The sequence below is a fragment of the Coenobita brevimanus genome, chromosome 50 (genome assembly GCF_032717465.1).
Source record: "Coenobita brevimanus isolate Jiangsu-jjx chromosome 50, ASM3271746v2, whole genome shotgun sequence".
In the NCBI taxonomy this organism is placed as follows: domain Eukaryota; kingdom Metazoa; phylum Arthropoda; class Malacostraca; order Decapoda; family Coenobitidae; genus Coenobita; species Coenobita brevimanus.
The window spans coordinates 51,622,500-51,640,880 of record NC_137003.1 but is presented as its reverse complement, the minus strand read 5'-3'; the positions used below and the strand labels follow the sequence as shown (position 1 = coordinate 51,640,880).

At 45.0% G+C, this 18,381-nt stretch overlaps 1 protein-coding gene across 1 annotated transcript in view; it reads left to right on the top strand.

Moving 5' to 3' along the window:
* The window catches only part of LOC145399794 (dipeptidase 1-like), a 406,473-nt gene that overhangs the window by 61,837 nt on the left and 326,255 nt on the right, over positions 1-18,381 (top strand). The window contains exon 3 of the mRNA XM_080272342.1: positions 17,118-17,232. Coding sequence (XP_080128468.1) covers positions 17,118-17,232 — 115 coding nt within the window. The remainder of the gene's footprint in view (positions 1-17,117; positions 17,233-18,381) is intronic.

Below are 18,381 nucleotides of genomic sequence, written 5' to 3'. Positions count from 1 at the left end.
CTAACACGCTTGCATTCACCTCCCTTACAACACCATCCATATAAATATTAAACCACCAAAGGAGACAGAAAAGAAGAGGAAGGGAGAGAGGAAAGAGGAAGAACATAGGAAGGAAAGCGAAAGACAAATTGTCAGAAAAAACTGCAGGAAAATGAGGCGAACAGAGGAAGAAGAGAGAAAAAATGAAAGAAGGGAAAGAATAAAAAAGGAAAAATCGGCAAAATGAATGGAGGAAGCATATGAGGATGAAATGGAGTGGAAGAGGAGTAAATGATGAGGAAGAAGAGGAAGAGTAAGAACGAGAAATATACAGGCAAGTAAGAACAGATGAGGTGGAAGAGAATATGATGGAGGGGATAGGAAAAGAGGTGAGGGAAAGAATGATGAACACTGAGAGAGAGAGAGAGAGAGAGAGAGATACGGGGGGGGGGGACACAACAATGTAAAAGGAAATTACTTTCAGAAAGAACAATGATCATATTTTATTGCATTTACATACTGCGGAAATTGATTATATTATGTTCAATGGTTCACAAAACGTAATATGTAGGAAAATGGTATGGCAAATGTTACATAAATACCGCTGCATTTATGATCGAGCCATACAGTTTGCATAAACTAAGAATACTGTTAATTATACGGAGATATTAGATCCGCTGAGCCGTTTGATACACTACGGAAAGCACACGTTCTGCTGTGTATGACCATAATATTTTGTTAACCTTTTCATCGATAAGGCGGTAAGAACTAAAATCGTGTCATAAATTTGCTGAAAGTGGAGACGTGATATAGCAAATCAATTCCTCATTGCCTTCTATAATTATGAATAATACTGTCTAGTTCCTCACGCTCCCCGCAGTACCTTGACGGAGTATCAGCTGCCGAGATCGTGTCACTAGTTTATCTTAAGTGACATCCTTCTGCCCACAGGGCGAACCAAACTGAATATAGCCTACCAGTCTGACCGGTCCCAAAATCAAACACAGGTTCTTTCAGCTGCGGGCTGAATATGCTAACTACTGCACTACCGGTTCCCCGAAAGAGGGGACAAAAATCGGAAAGGTTAAAAGGTGAACGCGGAAGAGGAAAAGTGAAGCACTGAAAGTTGGAGGGAGGAAGAGGGGAGATTGAGAGAGTAGGCAGGGGGAATGTTCAGGTACAGTTTCCTTCAGTCCCGTGTTTACATTCAGATTACAAGTTACGAGCAATATTTTCACATCCATAGCTTCTTTTCAGAAATAAAATTGTTCCCTAGTATTTCATAGCATGGCACCTATAAAGAGGTTAATTCACTCGATTATAAACAAGTACAACACTGCCATATTCCTCGAAACTTTTGGTACCTTCATGTGGTGACACCAATATAGCCGGGTGGATCCACCGCCCTGATATACAAAAATTCCTCATTTACTTCCCTATTCCTCGAAAGGAAAATGGTGAACTGCATGAAAAGGGCAACTTAAGCCTGGAGTTCACTGGGTTCACGTTTCAGATTAGCCTAAAATCACAGGAGCAACAGCACAAAACTTGAAGGCTGCAAGGTAGACGTGAAACTGGAAGGGACTGCACAGATCCATATGCCACACACTACGATCCTTACCTGCTGATTTGGTCTTCGAGCTAACCCTTTCCTTGAAATATCCCCATTTGTAGTTTATCACACATACTATAATCGTGTGTGTGTGTGTGTGTGTGTGTGTGTGTGTGTGTGTGTGTGTGTGTGTGGCGCAGCCGAAACTGGAAATATGATTTCGATGAAACTTGGCAGGATGGTTTGAACTGGGTCACAGATGGACCCGTTTCAATTTCATGGCCCCTAATGATTGTCCCAGTTGAAGTTACATTACGCGGAAAATGTGACGGAGCATTTCCTTGGAGCTTCATGTGTTACACACACACACACACACACACACACACACACACACACACACACACACACACACACACACACACACACACACACAGAGAGAAAAGGAACGTCAAATGTCAAGGCCACACGCCAAGGCTAATGTAACCAGTCTTTATCCGAATTAGACCATGCCTTGTGAAAGGGTTCAGGATTAGGCAAGGATATAAGGATTCCATTTCGAGAACAATCAAAGGTTATGTTACAGGGAAAGGTCAACGATCAAGGTCACAGGGCAAGGTCGACTCACTTCATTTTTATCCGACTTGAACCCAACATGGTGGAGGGGTTCGGGGTGAGGCAAGAATGAAGTAATTCGAATGTGAGAGCCATCAGTGGGTCATGGTCACAGGGTATGTTCGTTGTTGGGCTCCGGTGCTACAGGCTCTGAGCACTCCTTCTTGTTTATATTTTATTCTTAGCATTTCAAGACGATGTTTCTCTGCTTAGGAAAGACTTTTGGAGCTGGAGGGATTAGATACTCTCTTCATTTCCTTCTCATTTACTACTATGTTGCTCTACTAATCTGAGTAAAATCATCTGGTGATAGCAACTACACAAAGGAAGATTCTCTCTCAAGCTGAAGGGAGTAGATACAGCCTTCATTAACTCCCTTACTCCCATGGTGCTCCCATAATATGACTAAAAACGTAGCGAGACAATTGTACCGAGAATGGCGTTGTCGGTCTGAAGGGATTAAGTCTATTTCCTGGGGTGCGAACATCCAATGGTGGGGCGAATAATGAGAGAAGGGAGAGGGGAAACAGGAACAGGAACAAGTAAAGGGAAAATGAGGTACAGAAAATGAAAGATGAGCAATAAGTACGAAGAGACAGACAGAGAAGAGGATAATTTTTCTTTTTATTGCTGGATAGATAGGCAGGCAGGTACAGGAGAGAGAGAGAGAGAGAGAGAGAGAGAGAGAGAGAGAGAGAGAGAGAGAGAGAGAGAAGGGGGGGGGCACACGTAAAACCACTCCGGCAAAAAATAGTGGGGAGTCGAAGGATGCAGATTGAGTTGTACGTGGGTGTTGATGGGAGAGAGAGAGAGAGAGAGAGAGAGAGAGAGAGAGAGGGTGGAAGCAATAAGCGATAACAGGAAAACAACAGCAACACTGATAGGAGGAGGAGGAGGAGAAGGAGGAGGAGGAAAGGGAAAGAAAGTGAGAAGGATGAGGGGTGAAGAAGTGAGGAAGGGAATGAGTGGGGAGGGAGGCAAAGGACGGCAATGGTGATGATGATGATGTTAAGGAGGAGGAAGACGAAAAAGAAGAGATGGAGGAGAAGGAGGAGGAGGTGAGTAATGGAAAGGGAAAGAGAAGAGAAAACACACACGAAAAAGAGCCATGAGAAGAGAAAACGAAATATATACTACAGAACAAACACCACGTCATTTAAAAAAAAACAGGAAAAGAAAAAAAATATCTAGTAAAGAGGGAAAGAGAGGGGACAAGGGTAAGGAAAACGAAAATCTGGACTCATAACATACTGAAAACAGGACAAGAAAACTGCCGGGTAAGGAATGCAGGCAGGAAAACAAAAAGAATGGGGAAAAGTGGCTCCATGACAGGGGAATGAAAAACGTGGAATGAGAGAGAAATTGGACGATATAAGGGCGGGAGTGGCGACGCACACGGGTTTACGCACAGAGAGGAGCGCACACAGGAATACGTACACAAAGGAGACGCAAATACAGATGCACATAAAGGGATACGTACACACAGGAATGTGTATACAGAAGAAATGCAAACAGGGGATGTATACATAGAGGAGACGCAAACACCAGGATACGGATATTGAGGTAAACAACAAAGATGCACACATACACAGAAGCATAGGTATACAGATGCACACATAGACAAAGGCATACTCACACACATGTGCACATCTATGTGGGCGTTCATAGATGGATTTAATATTAATACACACAAATATACATAGAGACATTCACAGGCATACGTGCACAGACTTTTACGTTTACATAAGGTTATGTAAACAGAGAGACACTTACACAGAGGCAAATGTTCAAAGGTATATGCTAACAGGCGTACGTACACGGGTGCAGACGCACACAGGCGTTGGTCGGCCTCATATGCGCACGCACACCAAGAATAAATAAAAAAAGTGCTTGAATAACCCTCTCTCACACACACACACACACACACACACACACACACACACACACACACACACACACACACGAGAGAGAGAGAGAGAGAGAGAGAGAGAGAGAGAGAGAGAGAGAGAGAGAGAGAGAGAGAGAGAGAGAGCATATGCAAAATCACTCCGGCAAAAATAGTGGAGAGTCGAAGGATGCAGATTGAGGATTGTATGTGAGTGTTGATGAGAGAGAGAGAGAGAGAGAGAGAGAGAGAGAGAGAGAGAGAGAGAGAGAGAGAGAGAGAGAGAGAGAGGTATGTACAGTAGGTGGGATGGAGGTTGAGAGTGATGGAGAGAAACATAAGAACGGGTAATGATAAGGATGCAAGAGAGAATGGGAAGTGTATAAGGTGAGAAGACTGAGACTGAGAATACAGCTTGGAGGGAAAGACGGAGGGAGTGAATGGGAGATAAAGAGGGAGGGAGTGAATGGGAGATAAAGAGGGAGGGAGTGAATGGGAGGGAAAGAGGGAGGGAGTGAATGGGAGATAAAGAGGGAGGGAGTGAATGGGAGATAAAGAGGGAGGGAGTGAATGGGAGGGAAAGAGGGAGGGAGTGAATCGGAGGGAAAGAGGGAGGGATGAAATGAGAGGCACGGAGGAAAGAGGAGTGAGGACTGGAATGGGAGCGGGTGAGACAAAGATGATGGTAGAGATAGGGAGACAGAGGAGGAGAGTAAAAGGATGGGGAAGAGAGACAGAGAGAGACAAGAAGTGGGAGGAGACAGAGAGGAAAGGAGGAGGGCAGAAAGCGAGAGCGGGAGAGAAGGAAAGAGGGAAAGTGTGAAGAATAGAGGGAGAGAAAGAGAATGAAATAATGATGAACGAGGATGAGAGTGAAAGGGAGAGAGAAGAAGAGAAAATGGAGGTGAGAGTGAGTCATAGGAAGACGGGATGTGAGGAAGAGTCAGACTGTGAGAGAGAGGAATAGAGGATTAGCGTAAGAGGGAGTAAGAAGAAGCTGTATGAGAGATGGAGGAGGAAAAAGAGGTGTGTGTGTGTGTGTGTGTGTGTGTGTGTGTGTGTGTGTGTGTGTGTGTGTGTGTGTGTGTGTGTGTGTGTGTGTGTGTGTGTGTGTGTGTGTGTGTGTGTGTGTGTGTGTGTGTGTGTGTGTGTGTGTGTGTGTGTGTGTGTGTGTGTGTGTGTGTGTGTGTGTGAGAGAGAGAGAGAGAGAGAGAGAGATGGTGTGAGGAAGGTGTGAACGAGAGGGAGTGTCAGGGGATCACGGGAAACACGATTCTGCCCATTTTTCAAACTTCCTTCCATCCCTCACCCTCCCTGCCTTTCATCCGTCATCCTCCTTGTACCACTCCTCTCCTCGCTCTTCCAGTACACCTCTCCCCTCACCCCTCCTGTGCATCCCATCTTCACCCCTCCCGTGCACCCCATCTTCACCCTTCCTGTACACCTCCTTCCCTCACCCTCCCTGTACACCCTTCCCCTCAACGCTCTTGTACACCCCTTTCCTCACCCCTCCTGTGCACCCCTTCCCCGTCACTCCTTCTATTCACCCAACCTGCACACTCCTCACACCTCTTACCCCATTCCTCCCCTCACCTCTCCTGCACACTCCTACCCCTCCAGTACACACCCTCATTACTGATTAAAAATTACTCTCATCCTTCTCATTACCATTATCATCACCGTTATCAGCATCATTGAAATCATCGTCGTCCCCATCACCATCATTATCATCATTCAATTTCTCACCTGAAAGAGTATAGGTATCACTGTCAATCCTCGATATATAGACACCATCACCACCACCACCACAGCTACCAGCACCACCACCATCATCATCACAGCTAACGCCACTACCACCAACACAGTTACCACCACCCCATTACCACCACCACCACAACCATCACCACCACGGTCGTCACAGTTGCCACCACCACCATAACAGCTACCACCACTACCACCCATTTTCTGCTGAACAAAATAGTCTCTCTCTCTCAGAATGAAACCCCATGGAAATGCCCCACCGTGTCTTCCATGTACGCGTAACACCAATGGGGACAAGTATTAGGGTAAAAAACATCCCTTCAGAAAATATCAATAAACATGAAACTAAAACGGGCCCATCAAGGACCCGATTCCAACCATCCTGCCAAGTTTCATCAAAATCCTTTTTCCAATTTTGGCTGCACCACACACACACACACACACACACACACACACACACACACACACACACACACACACACACACACACACACACACACACACACACACAGGATTATATATTACAAGATGTTAACAGCGTCCTTAGTAGCTTTGAAGATTTTACAGAATACTTCCTGAATTATTTATTTTGCGTATTCCTCGTTAATATACTCTTGTATGTATTTGATGCAAAGTATCTCATTATCAAAAAAGACATAAATTACATAAATGATAATATGAACGCTCTCAGGGTCTTATAATACACTTGATGCTGAGTAAAATCGTCTGACTTTAGCTGGAATAAAAGACCATTGCAGTCCCAGCCTAGACAAGGTTAATATCATCATAATTAACACCGTCAGGCTTCAACACTCACTCACAGGCGAATAAATGCATCTAGCGTTTGCTGTAACACAGTGCAAAGGTTTCTCAATAATGAGATGACTGATATCCCTTAGTGTAATATTGATGCAAACTATGTCGTAAATTAAAACGATATAAACATCATGTAAGCGACTATTAAGGTGTAATGTGCAAAATAAATCGTTAAAGAAAGGGGCTACGAAGTCTCCCATGTCAGCAAGAACATGACTCAATAACAGTGATTTCTATGGCGCTTCGTTCTTACCGAAAACCACTGTATTTTGGTCCCATTGTTGCTTAGAGAAATATAGAAAACAAAGTGGAGATACCGGAGGCCAGAGCGAAAGCCACTTCATACATGCAAACGACTTTTACACGGCTTGATATTATTAGTGCCAGGGTAGGGAACACATACACATGCGCGCGCACACAAACGCACGCACACATGCACGCTGGACATACTGGAACACATTCTTTATATTCTTTTTGTCTGCCTCTATAACTATCTTTATCCATCTGTCTGATTGTCTGTCTGCCTGTATGTCTGTCTTTCTCCTTAACATATACACTCCCACAAAACAGCGGAATTGTAGAGAACAGACATTTCTCTCTCTCTCTCTCTCTCTCTCTCTCTCTCTCCAAATATAAGTAGCTGTTGCCGGGCTATTGCAACTGTGTGTTGAATTGCAGGGATTTTAAGAAGGAGAGAATGTTCGTTGTACTTGTCGTAGATGGCAGGAGAAAGATAAAGATAAGCCTGGGGTTTGATTTCAGTTTATTTCTTCAGAGGGAATATCTAACAACAGTAGTACTGAGGTGAGTTTTCTAGGGAGTATCTCACAAGAGCAGGACTGAGGTGAAAGCGATTTTATGCTTACTAGCCCCCGCGCACTCCTTCCTGCCTCTCCTCACTGTGCCTCTATTCTCTCCTAACCCTTTCAGCTCTGTCTCCCCAATTTCCCCTGTATATGACTGGTTGTGTCACGTGTAAGGGAACAGGTGCGTGGAACCTTCCCGAGCCTGGGGAGTTTCCCATCAGGCGTCCTTGTGCTGTGTGTGAAATTCCTAACTGAGAATGTGCATTGCTGCTTCCTCTAGCGCTCTCAATTGGGCACGACTTCCATCTAACCTCTATATTACATATATACGTTACTAGCTATTATGTAGTGTGTTATGCTATTTTAGCGTCCAGACAGGGGTATCCCCTGGGTACGGGGGAAGTAGACTACTACCCTCGTGTTCCCTGCGTGTTGTAAGAGAGGGGGTGGTGGGGCTGGGAATCCCTCTGCCTTTTAGACAGGGTCTCCCACATACTTGCAAACGCCGAATCTATCAGCGCGAATCTATCGTCGCTGAATCTACCAACGCCGAATTTATCAACGTCGACTCTGCCAATGCGGACTCCATCGACGTCGACTTTGACAGCGCCGAATTGATCAATGCCGACTCTATTAATATCGATTTTGTGAAACGCCGTATCCATCATTGCGATTCTTATCAACATCGACTCTGTGCAACGCTGTATCTATCAACGTGACTCTATCAACATCAGCTCTGTAGCCTATAACGCTGTATCTGTGAATGCAACACCATCCACACAGACTCTGAACAATGCTGTGTCTATCAACGCGACTCTCTCAACATCGACTCTGTACACCGCTGTATCTATCAGCGCGACTCTATCAACATCGACTCTGCTACTTTCTACCTGAGTGCCAAATAGTTATTTTCTGGCTTGGTGCTAGTTCTTTATGGTTTTCCCTCTCTCTCTTTAAACACGGCCAAATTTGCGAAAGCTCTGGATGTTCGGCCACACGTTAAGTGAATTAGATTTTGGAGGACACACACACACACACACACACACACACACACACACACACACACATACAGAGAGAGAGAGAGAGAGAGAGAGAGAGGTTAAAAAAATAGGGGGAAAACACAAGCCTCCATCCACTCCCTCACCGAACCACTTATCTCTGCGTCTGGCTAGTATTCGGCTCCTAAGCTGCATACACACACCCCTTCAGGTATAATGATGATAGGCGAGAGGATGGTGTGTATAGTGGGCGATGGTGGTGGTTGTGGGAGTGGTGGTGGTGGTGGTGGTGGGAAGAGAAGAAGGGTCTGGTAAACGTGGTAAGAGAGAGAGAGAGAGAGAGAGAGAGAGAGAGAGAGAGAGAGAGAGAGAGAGAGAGAGAGAGAGAGAGAGAGAGAGAGAGAGAGAGAGAGAGAGAGAGAGAGAGAGAGAGAGAGAGAGAGAGAGAGAGAGAGAGAGAGAGAGAGAGAGAGATGTGTTAGTGATATTTGCTAACGGTGGTAGTGGTACTGAAATCTTTGTGGTAGTAGTGGTAATTACTGATCCTGGTAGAGGGCACAGACTTTGGCGGTAATGGTGGTGGTTTTGGTGATATCGATGGTGGTAGAGAAAGTAACTGTGGTGTACTGTGGTGGTGAGAATGGTTGGAAATAAAGTTTGTGGTACTGCAAGAACGATGATGGTGATAGTGGTGAATGGATCTTGTTATTGGGAGACGAAGATAATGTTTGTGATGGCAGTAGTGGTGTATGGAGTGCAGATGATGGTAGAGATCCAGAGAGGAAAGATTTCGGTGATGGTTGTAGTAGTAGTAGTAGTGTATGAAGAGCAGTGGTAGTGGTTGGAAGAATTTTGGCAGTGGTGGTAGGAGTGGGGTCTTGATGGTGGTAGGTGAGTGGATGTGATATTGGTAACCGTAGAGAGAGAGAGAACAGTGGTGAAGCGTGGTGGTGGTGGTGGTAGTGGTGGTCGATGGGTTGGCTGCGACTGTGGTGGAGGCAGTAACAGTGATAAAAAGAGTGGCGGTGGTAGTGGTTGTGGGAAACCGAGAGGCTATGACTGAGGTAGAGTGATGAAGATAGCGGCGGCTGTTGTGATGGTGGTGGATAAAGTGGTTATGACTACGGTGGTGATACGGAAAGAAGAATTTTGGTAACTAGTGGTAATGGTGGGAGATGGGGTGAAATTAATGATGTTAGTCGTAGTGCAAGTGATGGTGATTACTGTGTGTGAACTGAAAGTAGTGGTGGTGGTAGTGGTGGGGGTGATGGTGATGGTGGGAGATGAAATGGTGGTAACCGGAGCGTAATAGTGACAGTCGTGTCTATATTGAATGTGATGGTGGTGGTTGTTGTAGAGTGAATGATGATGATGACAGTGTCTGATGATGAAGTGAATGGAATGATGACAGTTGCAGAAAAAGTGTCAGTGATGGCTATGTGATATGAATGCGATGGTGATGGCTGTGAAGTGTAATGGTGTAATAATAATGACAGTGAAGACAGTGATGGTGACAGTGAAAGGGAGTGATTGTGATAAATGATGCTGGTGGATGGAACAGTAAGGATAGAGGTGGATGGTGATGATGAAAGTAAATGTGATGATGGTGTGTGGAAAGTGACTGTGATTTAGATGGTGGTAAATGGAATAGTGAGGGTAGAGGTGGACGGCAGTGATGATGGGTGTGAATGTGATGCTGGTCAGGGGAATGCGTTAATGACTGCGATGGTGGTAGAGGTGAACAGAATGTTTGTGGTTCTAGTGAGTGATGGTGGTGATTGTAGAGAGTAATGGTGACAGTGGCAGAGGCAAAAAATACAACTGTGGCAATTATGGTGATGGTGGCGATGGCTACAAATGTGAGAGTGGTAGTAGTGAACGTAATGTCTGTAGTTCAGGTCAATGACATTTATAGTAGTGGTAGTTAATAACAATGGAGAGATATCTATGAGGGTATTTCCAGGATTGTATGAAGGGAGGATTCCACTAGGTGAACATCTGCCCATAATGTTGGAAAAAGCGTAGGGGAGGAGTTAAAAAAAAAAAAAAACAGTATGATTATTAAGGGACTCCCGAAAATATTTTTACAATTTGGAATCATTAATCAAATACTACATAAATTTAGCTGTATGTAAAATTCTTTGAGAATGAAAGAAAGAACGGTGTCTGGAAAAAACTAAAACACACACACACACACACACACACACACGAAGTATATAATCAATCACTAAGGTTTTACAGAAACGAGACGCCACATCTTTACGTTCAAATGACACCATGCAAAAGATCCAATCAGTATTTCATGGCTCATGTGATTAGCCTCTCCACTCCCTAATTGGCTATTTCATTTATTGATGGCAATTAGCGTAAAGTGGGTGGTTGACTGTCTTTGTGGAGCGTCTCAATATCCAGCACTTGAGTTGAAAGGGGGAAGCTCATTAGGCCCATGCTGCATATGAGCTGGTTAGAGACGACCCTCCTAAATGTGGTGGTGATGGTGATGATGGTGACAGTGCTCGTGATGAAGGTGATAGTGGTAGTGATGATGGTGATAGTGGTACTGATGAGGGTGATGGTTGTGGTAATGATGAAGGATTGCTGAAGGTGATGGTGATGATACTTGGTAGTGATGATGGTGATGGTTGTAACTTGTGGTAATGGTGAAGGGATGCTGAAGGTGATGGTGATGATAGTTGTGATACAGAGATACTGGTGGGGATGATGGTGATAATGGATGATATGATAAAGATGAATGTGGTGATCATCACTAAAGTGGTGATTGTACTAAGGTTGGCTGGTATGGTGATGGTAATGACTGAAAGATGGTTGAGTGGAATTGTGGAGGTGGTGATGATGGCTATGAAGGTGATGGTGTTATGGTTAGTTGTGGCTGTAATGTTTACTGCGGTGGTAATGAGGGAGATGGAGGTGATGACCATTGTGAAGGGGATGGTATTAATGTTGGTTGTCGTGATGATGGTTGGTGGAATGTTAGTGACGATGATGGTTGTGATACTGAAGATGGCAGTAACGATGGCTGTGGTAGTGTTGATGGTGGTTATTGTGGTGGTGGAGTGGTGGTTGTGATGGAGGAAGTGGTGATGATAATGGCGAAGGTGATGATGGAGATAGAGGGTGCTGTGTGGGCAGTGGTATGAAGGATGATAACGGCGGTAATGAGGACAGAAATGTTGATGGTGAGGATGGTAAGTGATGCTTGTGATGGTGAGGAGAATCGTGATGGGGGCGATATGGATGGTGATGATGATGATGGAAATGTTGTTGTGATGACGATGGCGATACATATCACTGTCGAGGAGGTGGAGAGGGACGAAAGGATAATAAAATATAAAGAAAGTCACAGTTTTCTCTTTCAGTCTGTGAAGTTGCAAACCTAGATTCCGGGTCGCGAACATTTTCATACATTTTTCGTAAGCCATTTGTAGACATAGGGACAAAGTTGGGCCACTAACAACGTCGCATTAAGTTCCGTGAATTAGTTCGTTGCACAGTATCTTTTCTAACACATACACTTTAGGGGACGACTGACCAATTTTAGTGTTTCTAATGCTGGACGATCTTACTCTTGAGGTCTGAAAGTTAAGAAGCGATCTCAAATTAATCTTTACACCCCGGGGGGTCGACTTATTTTTGTCCTGTTTTACAAGACGATTTCGAACGTCACTGGGAAACCTACCTAGGCCTGAGAATTAAGGTAAAAGCTTTCTCGAGGGGTAGTCGCTAATTGCTCAGTGACCCCAGTCCCCAAAATTTCAAGTTTGCTTCCCTTCCTATCAGTCCTCCAGGCCTGTTGAGTAAATCATTAATTTTCGCCGCCTCTGTGCCTGTCAGTCAGGAGGACGGAGCCTGCCGGAGTGTGGAGTGATTAAATGCCATTAACTTGTGAAAAAAAAAAAAAAGGTTATTGATTACGGACACCTAATGGGGAAGTTAAATTTTGGGCTTAATCAGTTCAGTCAAGGCTATGTGGGAACAGAAAAAGCAGAAAACCCCAAGTTATTACTGAGGCCATATTTCTGTATTCCCTTCACTCCGATTAAGTATTTTTGAAGTATTCTTGCTACCTTCGGGAGATTTTATTTACTTTATACCTTTCGAACTGGATATGATACAGCTTTCAATAATCCCTTCAGATTATTCACATGTTCGCTCTATTCGTCTGAAGGCTGTTTACCCTTGCAATGGAGAACTGGTTAGAAAAGAAGTAAGACTTTATACTCTTAAAACTGAGTCACAGCCTTAGACCTTACTAAGCAAATTAGAGAAAAAAAAATAAAACGAAAAGTGTTGCAATCATTAGTTTGGAATCATGTAGGGCTGCAGTTAGTAGTTCTTTTGCACTCTGGCACCGATGTCAAAACCTAGTGAAATCTTTTTATGCTAGTGAAAAGTATGAGTATTCCAGTGGGTTGAAAACTTGCTCCATTTTTTCGGATTTCAGCAAACACACACACACACACACACACACACACACACACACACACACACACACACACACACACACACACACACTCTTATACTGTCTTTCTGTCTGTCTGTCTGTCTGTCTCTGTCTGTCTGTCTGTCTGTCTCTCTCTCTCTCTCTCTCTCTCTCTCTCTCTTTCCCATTCAGTGTTGAGAAGGCGGGTAAATACTCTAGCTCTGCCAATAGGCCATAACTTATCGTCCACAAAGCCTTTTAACGCGGCCCAGTAATGTAATCACCACCCCACCAGCTCTAACGCTCATTAAGAGATGGGAGGGAGGAAGGGAGGGGGAGGGAGGAGCTGGGTGGTGACTGGGGGAATGCGGGAGTGAGGGACTGGGATGAACGGGGGAGAAGGGGAGGAGGATAGTTGGGGGAGAAGGAAGGATTGGGATGGTGGGATGTGAAAGTGGGAGGGTGCGGCAAGGAGTGGGATGCTGTGAGTTGACTAGGAGGACTGGGGAGAGGGAAGAAAAGCAGGTTGGGGACAGGGAGAAGGGGTGGTGGTAAGGATGGGACAGTGGGGATTGGAAGACGTGGTAGGGAGAATAGGGGGTCAGATGGGGAGATGAGGGTTAACTGGGAAGAAGATAGGAGAGACGGAAGAAAGGTTGATGGTTGAGGGAAGAAAACAGAGAAGAATGAGGCTGTGTATGAGAAGTGGGAATAGGGCGGGGAGTGGGTTGGTGATGGGATGGGGAGTGGGGATAAGTTTGGGGAGATGGGAGAAGGGGTGTGGGAAAGAGGAGAGGAGAGGAAATAAACTGAGAAGTGGAAAGATCATAGGAATTGGGGTGAAGAGAGAGAGGGGGCTTAGGAGAAAGACTAGGGAGTGCGGAGAAAGAACGAGGAGAGAAGAGTGGGGTGCGGGAGAGGGGAATGACATGAGCATGAAGAGAGTAGGGACACGAATTTGGGAATAGAATTTTGGTGGTAAATAGGGGAAAGGAGAGGGAGAGGGGAGAGGTCTGAAGAATATGGGAGATGGCCAAGGAAGGGGGTTAGGGGTAGGGGTCGAGAGGTGATGAGGGAGGGAGGGAGGGAGAGAAGGAAAGAAGGAAGGAGGGGGGTAGTAATGTAATCGGAACTCAGGCTATCCAAAAAAAAACCTTAATAGGTGGTGGTGGAGAGTGGGAGGTGGTGGTGGAGAGTGGGAGGTGAAGATGGGGGACGGGAGAGAAGGATGTGGATTGGGGATGGGAGAGTGGAATGACTGAGGGAAGAGATGAGGGCAGAGGAATGGAGCATGATTCTCTCTCTCTCTCTCTCTCTCTCTCTCTCTCTCCATTCTGTTTCCTCCTTCTCTTCCTCACACAACCCCCTCCTCTCTTCCTTTCGTCTCCCTCCCACCCAAACTCCATTTTCCTTCCATCCTTCTTCCCGTCCCCTCCTTTCTTTCTGTCTGTTTCAACTACTCCTCATTACTACCCTGTCTTTCTCTACATCACTCCCTCCTCTAGATTCCTTTTTCCCTCTGCTTTCCTTCCTTCCTTCCTTCCCACGCTCTCCTTCTCCTTCCTTACCTTACTCCCTCCTCCTTTCCCTATCTCCCTATCTCTCACGTCTTTTTTTTCTCTCCTTCTCTCCCTCCTTCCCTCCCTTGAGACTGTCCTCTATCCTGATCATAATATCCCTTCCATCCTCCTCACCGCCACGCTCTTCACAGGAACCTACATATTTCTTTTCTTCTCTCGCCTGATAAAGATTAAGGCAACGTCAGGGATTAAAGCTTTATGAGGAGTCTGTCGCCTAGAATAAGAGAGAGAGAGAGAGAGAGAGAGAGAGAGAGAGAGAGAGAGAGAGAGAGAGAGAGAGAGAGAGAGTTTTGCTGATACTTTGTGAAGGTCTTTTGTTTTTTTTGTATTTGGGAGTTCTGTCTATAGCATGTGGGACTCTTCTCTGCAGCCTGGGGGGACTCTTGTTAATAGTATGAGGGTAACGTGTTTGTAGTATGCGGGAGTTTCGTTTATAGTATGTAGGTCGTTTATAGTAAAGGGGTCTCTGCTATGCTGTGGAAATCTTTTGCTTATATTGTGTGAGTCATGTTTATGTTGTGTTTAGGTGTGGATTTTTTCTATGTATTTGGGTGGAGGACTTTTGCTTAGACTGCAGGGGGGCTGGGCTTCTTTATACTGTGTTGTATCTTTTCCTCATACGGTGTGGGGTCTTGTAATATTATGTGAAGAACTGTTTGTTCTGTACTCCGGAGCAAATAAAGCTCGGTTCAGTTGATATTTGCAAGTGCCGTAATACCGTCTCTGCCATGGAGATCACATGAAACTAGCGCAGGCATGCACAACAGATGCTGACAGACAGCAAGGAATACTGATACACAACAACACAAAAGGGTAGACCTCTGACCTCACCCAGTGGCCTTGACCTTTGACTGGTTGTTCTCTAAATCAAACCTCTTCATTCTCGGCATGCTCTAAACCCTTCCGACAAGAGTGGTGTAAACTGGATAAAAACTGCTGAACTTGACCTTGTCATGTGACCTTGACTTTTGTCTTACTGTTTTAAAAAAACAATAGTCCTTCCCTTAAGCTTGGTTCACATCAGATCAAAACTGCTTTAGTTCCTTTGCTGACACACGTGCACACACGGGTAGAAATTTTGCCTTGCCCTGTGACCATGCATTACCTGTGGCTGAGTATTCTCAAAATAGCTTACCTTTGTTCTTGTCTTACCCACAGCCGTGCCACCGAGATTGGTCTCTATCCAATCAGCTCTTTATGTTGACCTTGCCATATGATCTTGACCTTTAACTTTTTGCTCTAAAACAACAGGTAAATCCTTTGCTAATCCTCAGTCCCTTCATCAAGTTCGGTTGAAATCAGATCAAAACTGTTTAAGGTAACTAGTAAACTACAATAATCAGTGACACAGAAACATGTTGAAGTATGTTTCAGCATCTTAAAAAAAAAAAAAAAAAAAAAGGGACGAAAACTGGGTGTGCTGACACACTGTGGCACACAAAGATAAAGGCGTTTCATGTTTAGGGAGCCATGTTTGTGTTTCGGGGCGTCTATGAACATTTTTCACGGCTTATGTCCAACTTTCCTCCTTTTTATTCATCAGCTTCTAAGGGTACGTAACTTCATACTTTAAACTTCGACATCCTCGTTATAATTTATCTATGCATAAATCTGCTCCACGGCCAATACAACAGCCAATACAAAATATCGATATTCGAAAAAAAAAAAAAAAAAAAAAAAAAGGAGCACTCAGACAGTATAACACCCGCCCTCTACAAATGGAATAAAGGCCGAATATTTGACTTTACCCTACGACCTTGGCCTTTGATTATTCCAAAAAACGAGTTGCTTCATTCGTGTCTGATCTTCAACCCTACCACTAAGTTTGGTCTAAATCGGAAGAAACCTGCATCATTGTAATTTGTTCTGTGTCCTTGACCTTTGATCTATTGTTCTCTAAATTACTTCATCCTTGGCTGGCCTTTAATTCTTCCATCAACTTTGGCCAGTTCATACCAAAACCAATTTAGTTATTTTGTTCACACGCAGAAGCACACGGGTCGAACTTTGATTTCTGACTGACTGTTCGGCAAATCGACTCCATTTGTTCTTGGCTTACCCCCAACCCCTCCACCAATTTTGATCTAAATCGGACTGACCTTGCCCCGAGACCCAGACTTGTGACCTACTGTTCTCAAAATCAACAGATCAAACCACTGGGTGAACATCAATCTATCCACCAAAAATCGGATGTAAACTGAGTTGTTTTGTTTACAGACAGACAGACAGACAGACAGACAGACAGACACACACACACACACACACACACACACACACACCAAGCATAACAAGGCATTATGCTCTCCGGGATACCATCCATACTTGTGTACTTGCATTCACATTCACTCCTACTCCAACTACTGATACATGTGCAACTATCCCCACAACGACAACTACTCCACCTATAACCATTACTACTATTACTCCCATCACTACTACCTCAGCCATGACAATAGCCGCCATTGCTATTATCCCCACTACTACTACAATCACTACTACTTCAACTATCACAATCACCACCATTACTAATGTCCCCACAGTCACCACCACTGATACTACTACCTCCACCACTAACCACCACAACTGTACCATCACCACCATTACTACTACCCCCATAACTACACATACATCTAACCTGAACACAACCTCTTCACATCACTAACGCCCCCCTGCCTTGGCCCAAACAGACGCCGTCGCTGCAGCAGTCAGGTGTGGGTAACGGGTGCTCCTCCCTCAGCACCAAGACCAGCAGTAGAGAGGAGGTGCCACACGAACCCAACAACCACAAGCACAAGCAGATGGGTAAGTGCCACAACATCCCACTTTCTCTCTCTCTCTCTCTCTCTCTCAACGACAAACAGGTGGGAGATGATATTTACTAAGTTTCCATTGTACATACCGCCGTGTCCTATCATCTCTTCCTTTATCTTCTCCTCCTCGTACCTTCTCTTCCTCGCGCCTCCTCTTACTCGTACCTACTCTTCCTCCCACCATCTCTTCCTCGCACCTGCTTTTCCTCTCGCCTTCTCTTCCTTTACCCTCTCTTCCTCTCACCTCTTCCTCGCACCTTTTCTTCTTTGCACCCTCTCTTCCTCGCACCTTCTCTTCCTCGCACCTTCTCTTCCTCGCACCCTCTCTTCCTCGCACCCTCTCTTCCTCGCACCCTCTCTTCCTCGCACCCTCTCTTCCTCGCAACCTCTCTTCCTCGCAACCTCTCTTCCTCGCAACCTCTCTTCCTCGCACCTTCTCTTCCTAGCACCCTTTCTTCCTAGCACCCTCTCTTCTTCGCACCCTCTCTTCCTCGCACCTTCTCTTCCTCGCACCTTGTCTTCTTCGCACTTTCTCTTCCTCGCACCCTTTCTTCTTTGAACCATCTCTTCCTCGCACCTACTCTTCCTCGCACCCTCTCTTCCTCTCACCTTCTCAACCTGCCATTTTCTCTTCCTGCCATCTTCTCTTCCTCGCAAACTTCTTCCTCCCATTTTCCCTTCCCACCATTTTCTCTTCTCAAATTCCTATCCTCCTACAACGTCGTTCTGAATCTATCATTTTTTCCTTCTCTCTTCTCTTCCATATATCTTCTCTTCCTCCAGTATCTGCCTCCTATCTTTTTTTTCTCCAATCTTCTCTTCTTCCTCTTCGATTCTTCTCTTCCATTATCCTCCCTTTCTCCCATTTCTTTCTCTAATCTTTACTTCAATTTTCTGTTCTTCCCATTTTCTCTTCCACTCACCCTATTTTCCTCCCATAATCTCTTCCTCCTTCTTTCTGCTCCCTCTTCCTACATCTTCCTCCTTTATCCTCATTTTTCCCATCAACTATTGATCTTCTATTTGGCCTTTACTCTCTTCATCCTATACTTCTCTCCTCCCATCTCATCCACTTATCTTCTGCTCCTCCTCCCACCGCTCCTTCCTTCCTTCCTTCCTTCCTTCCTTCCTCCTCCTCCTC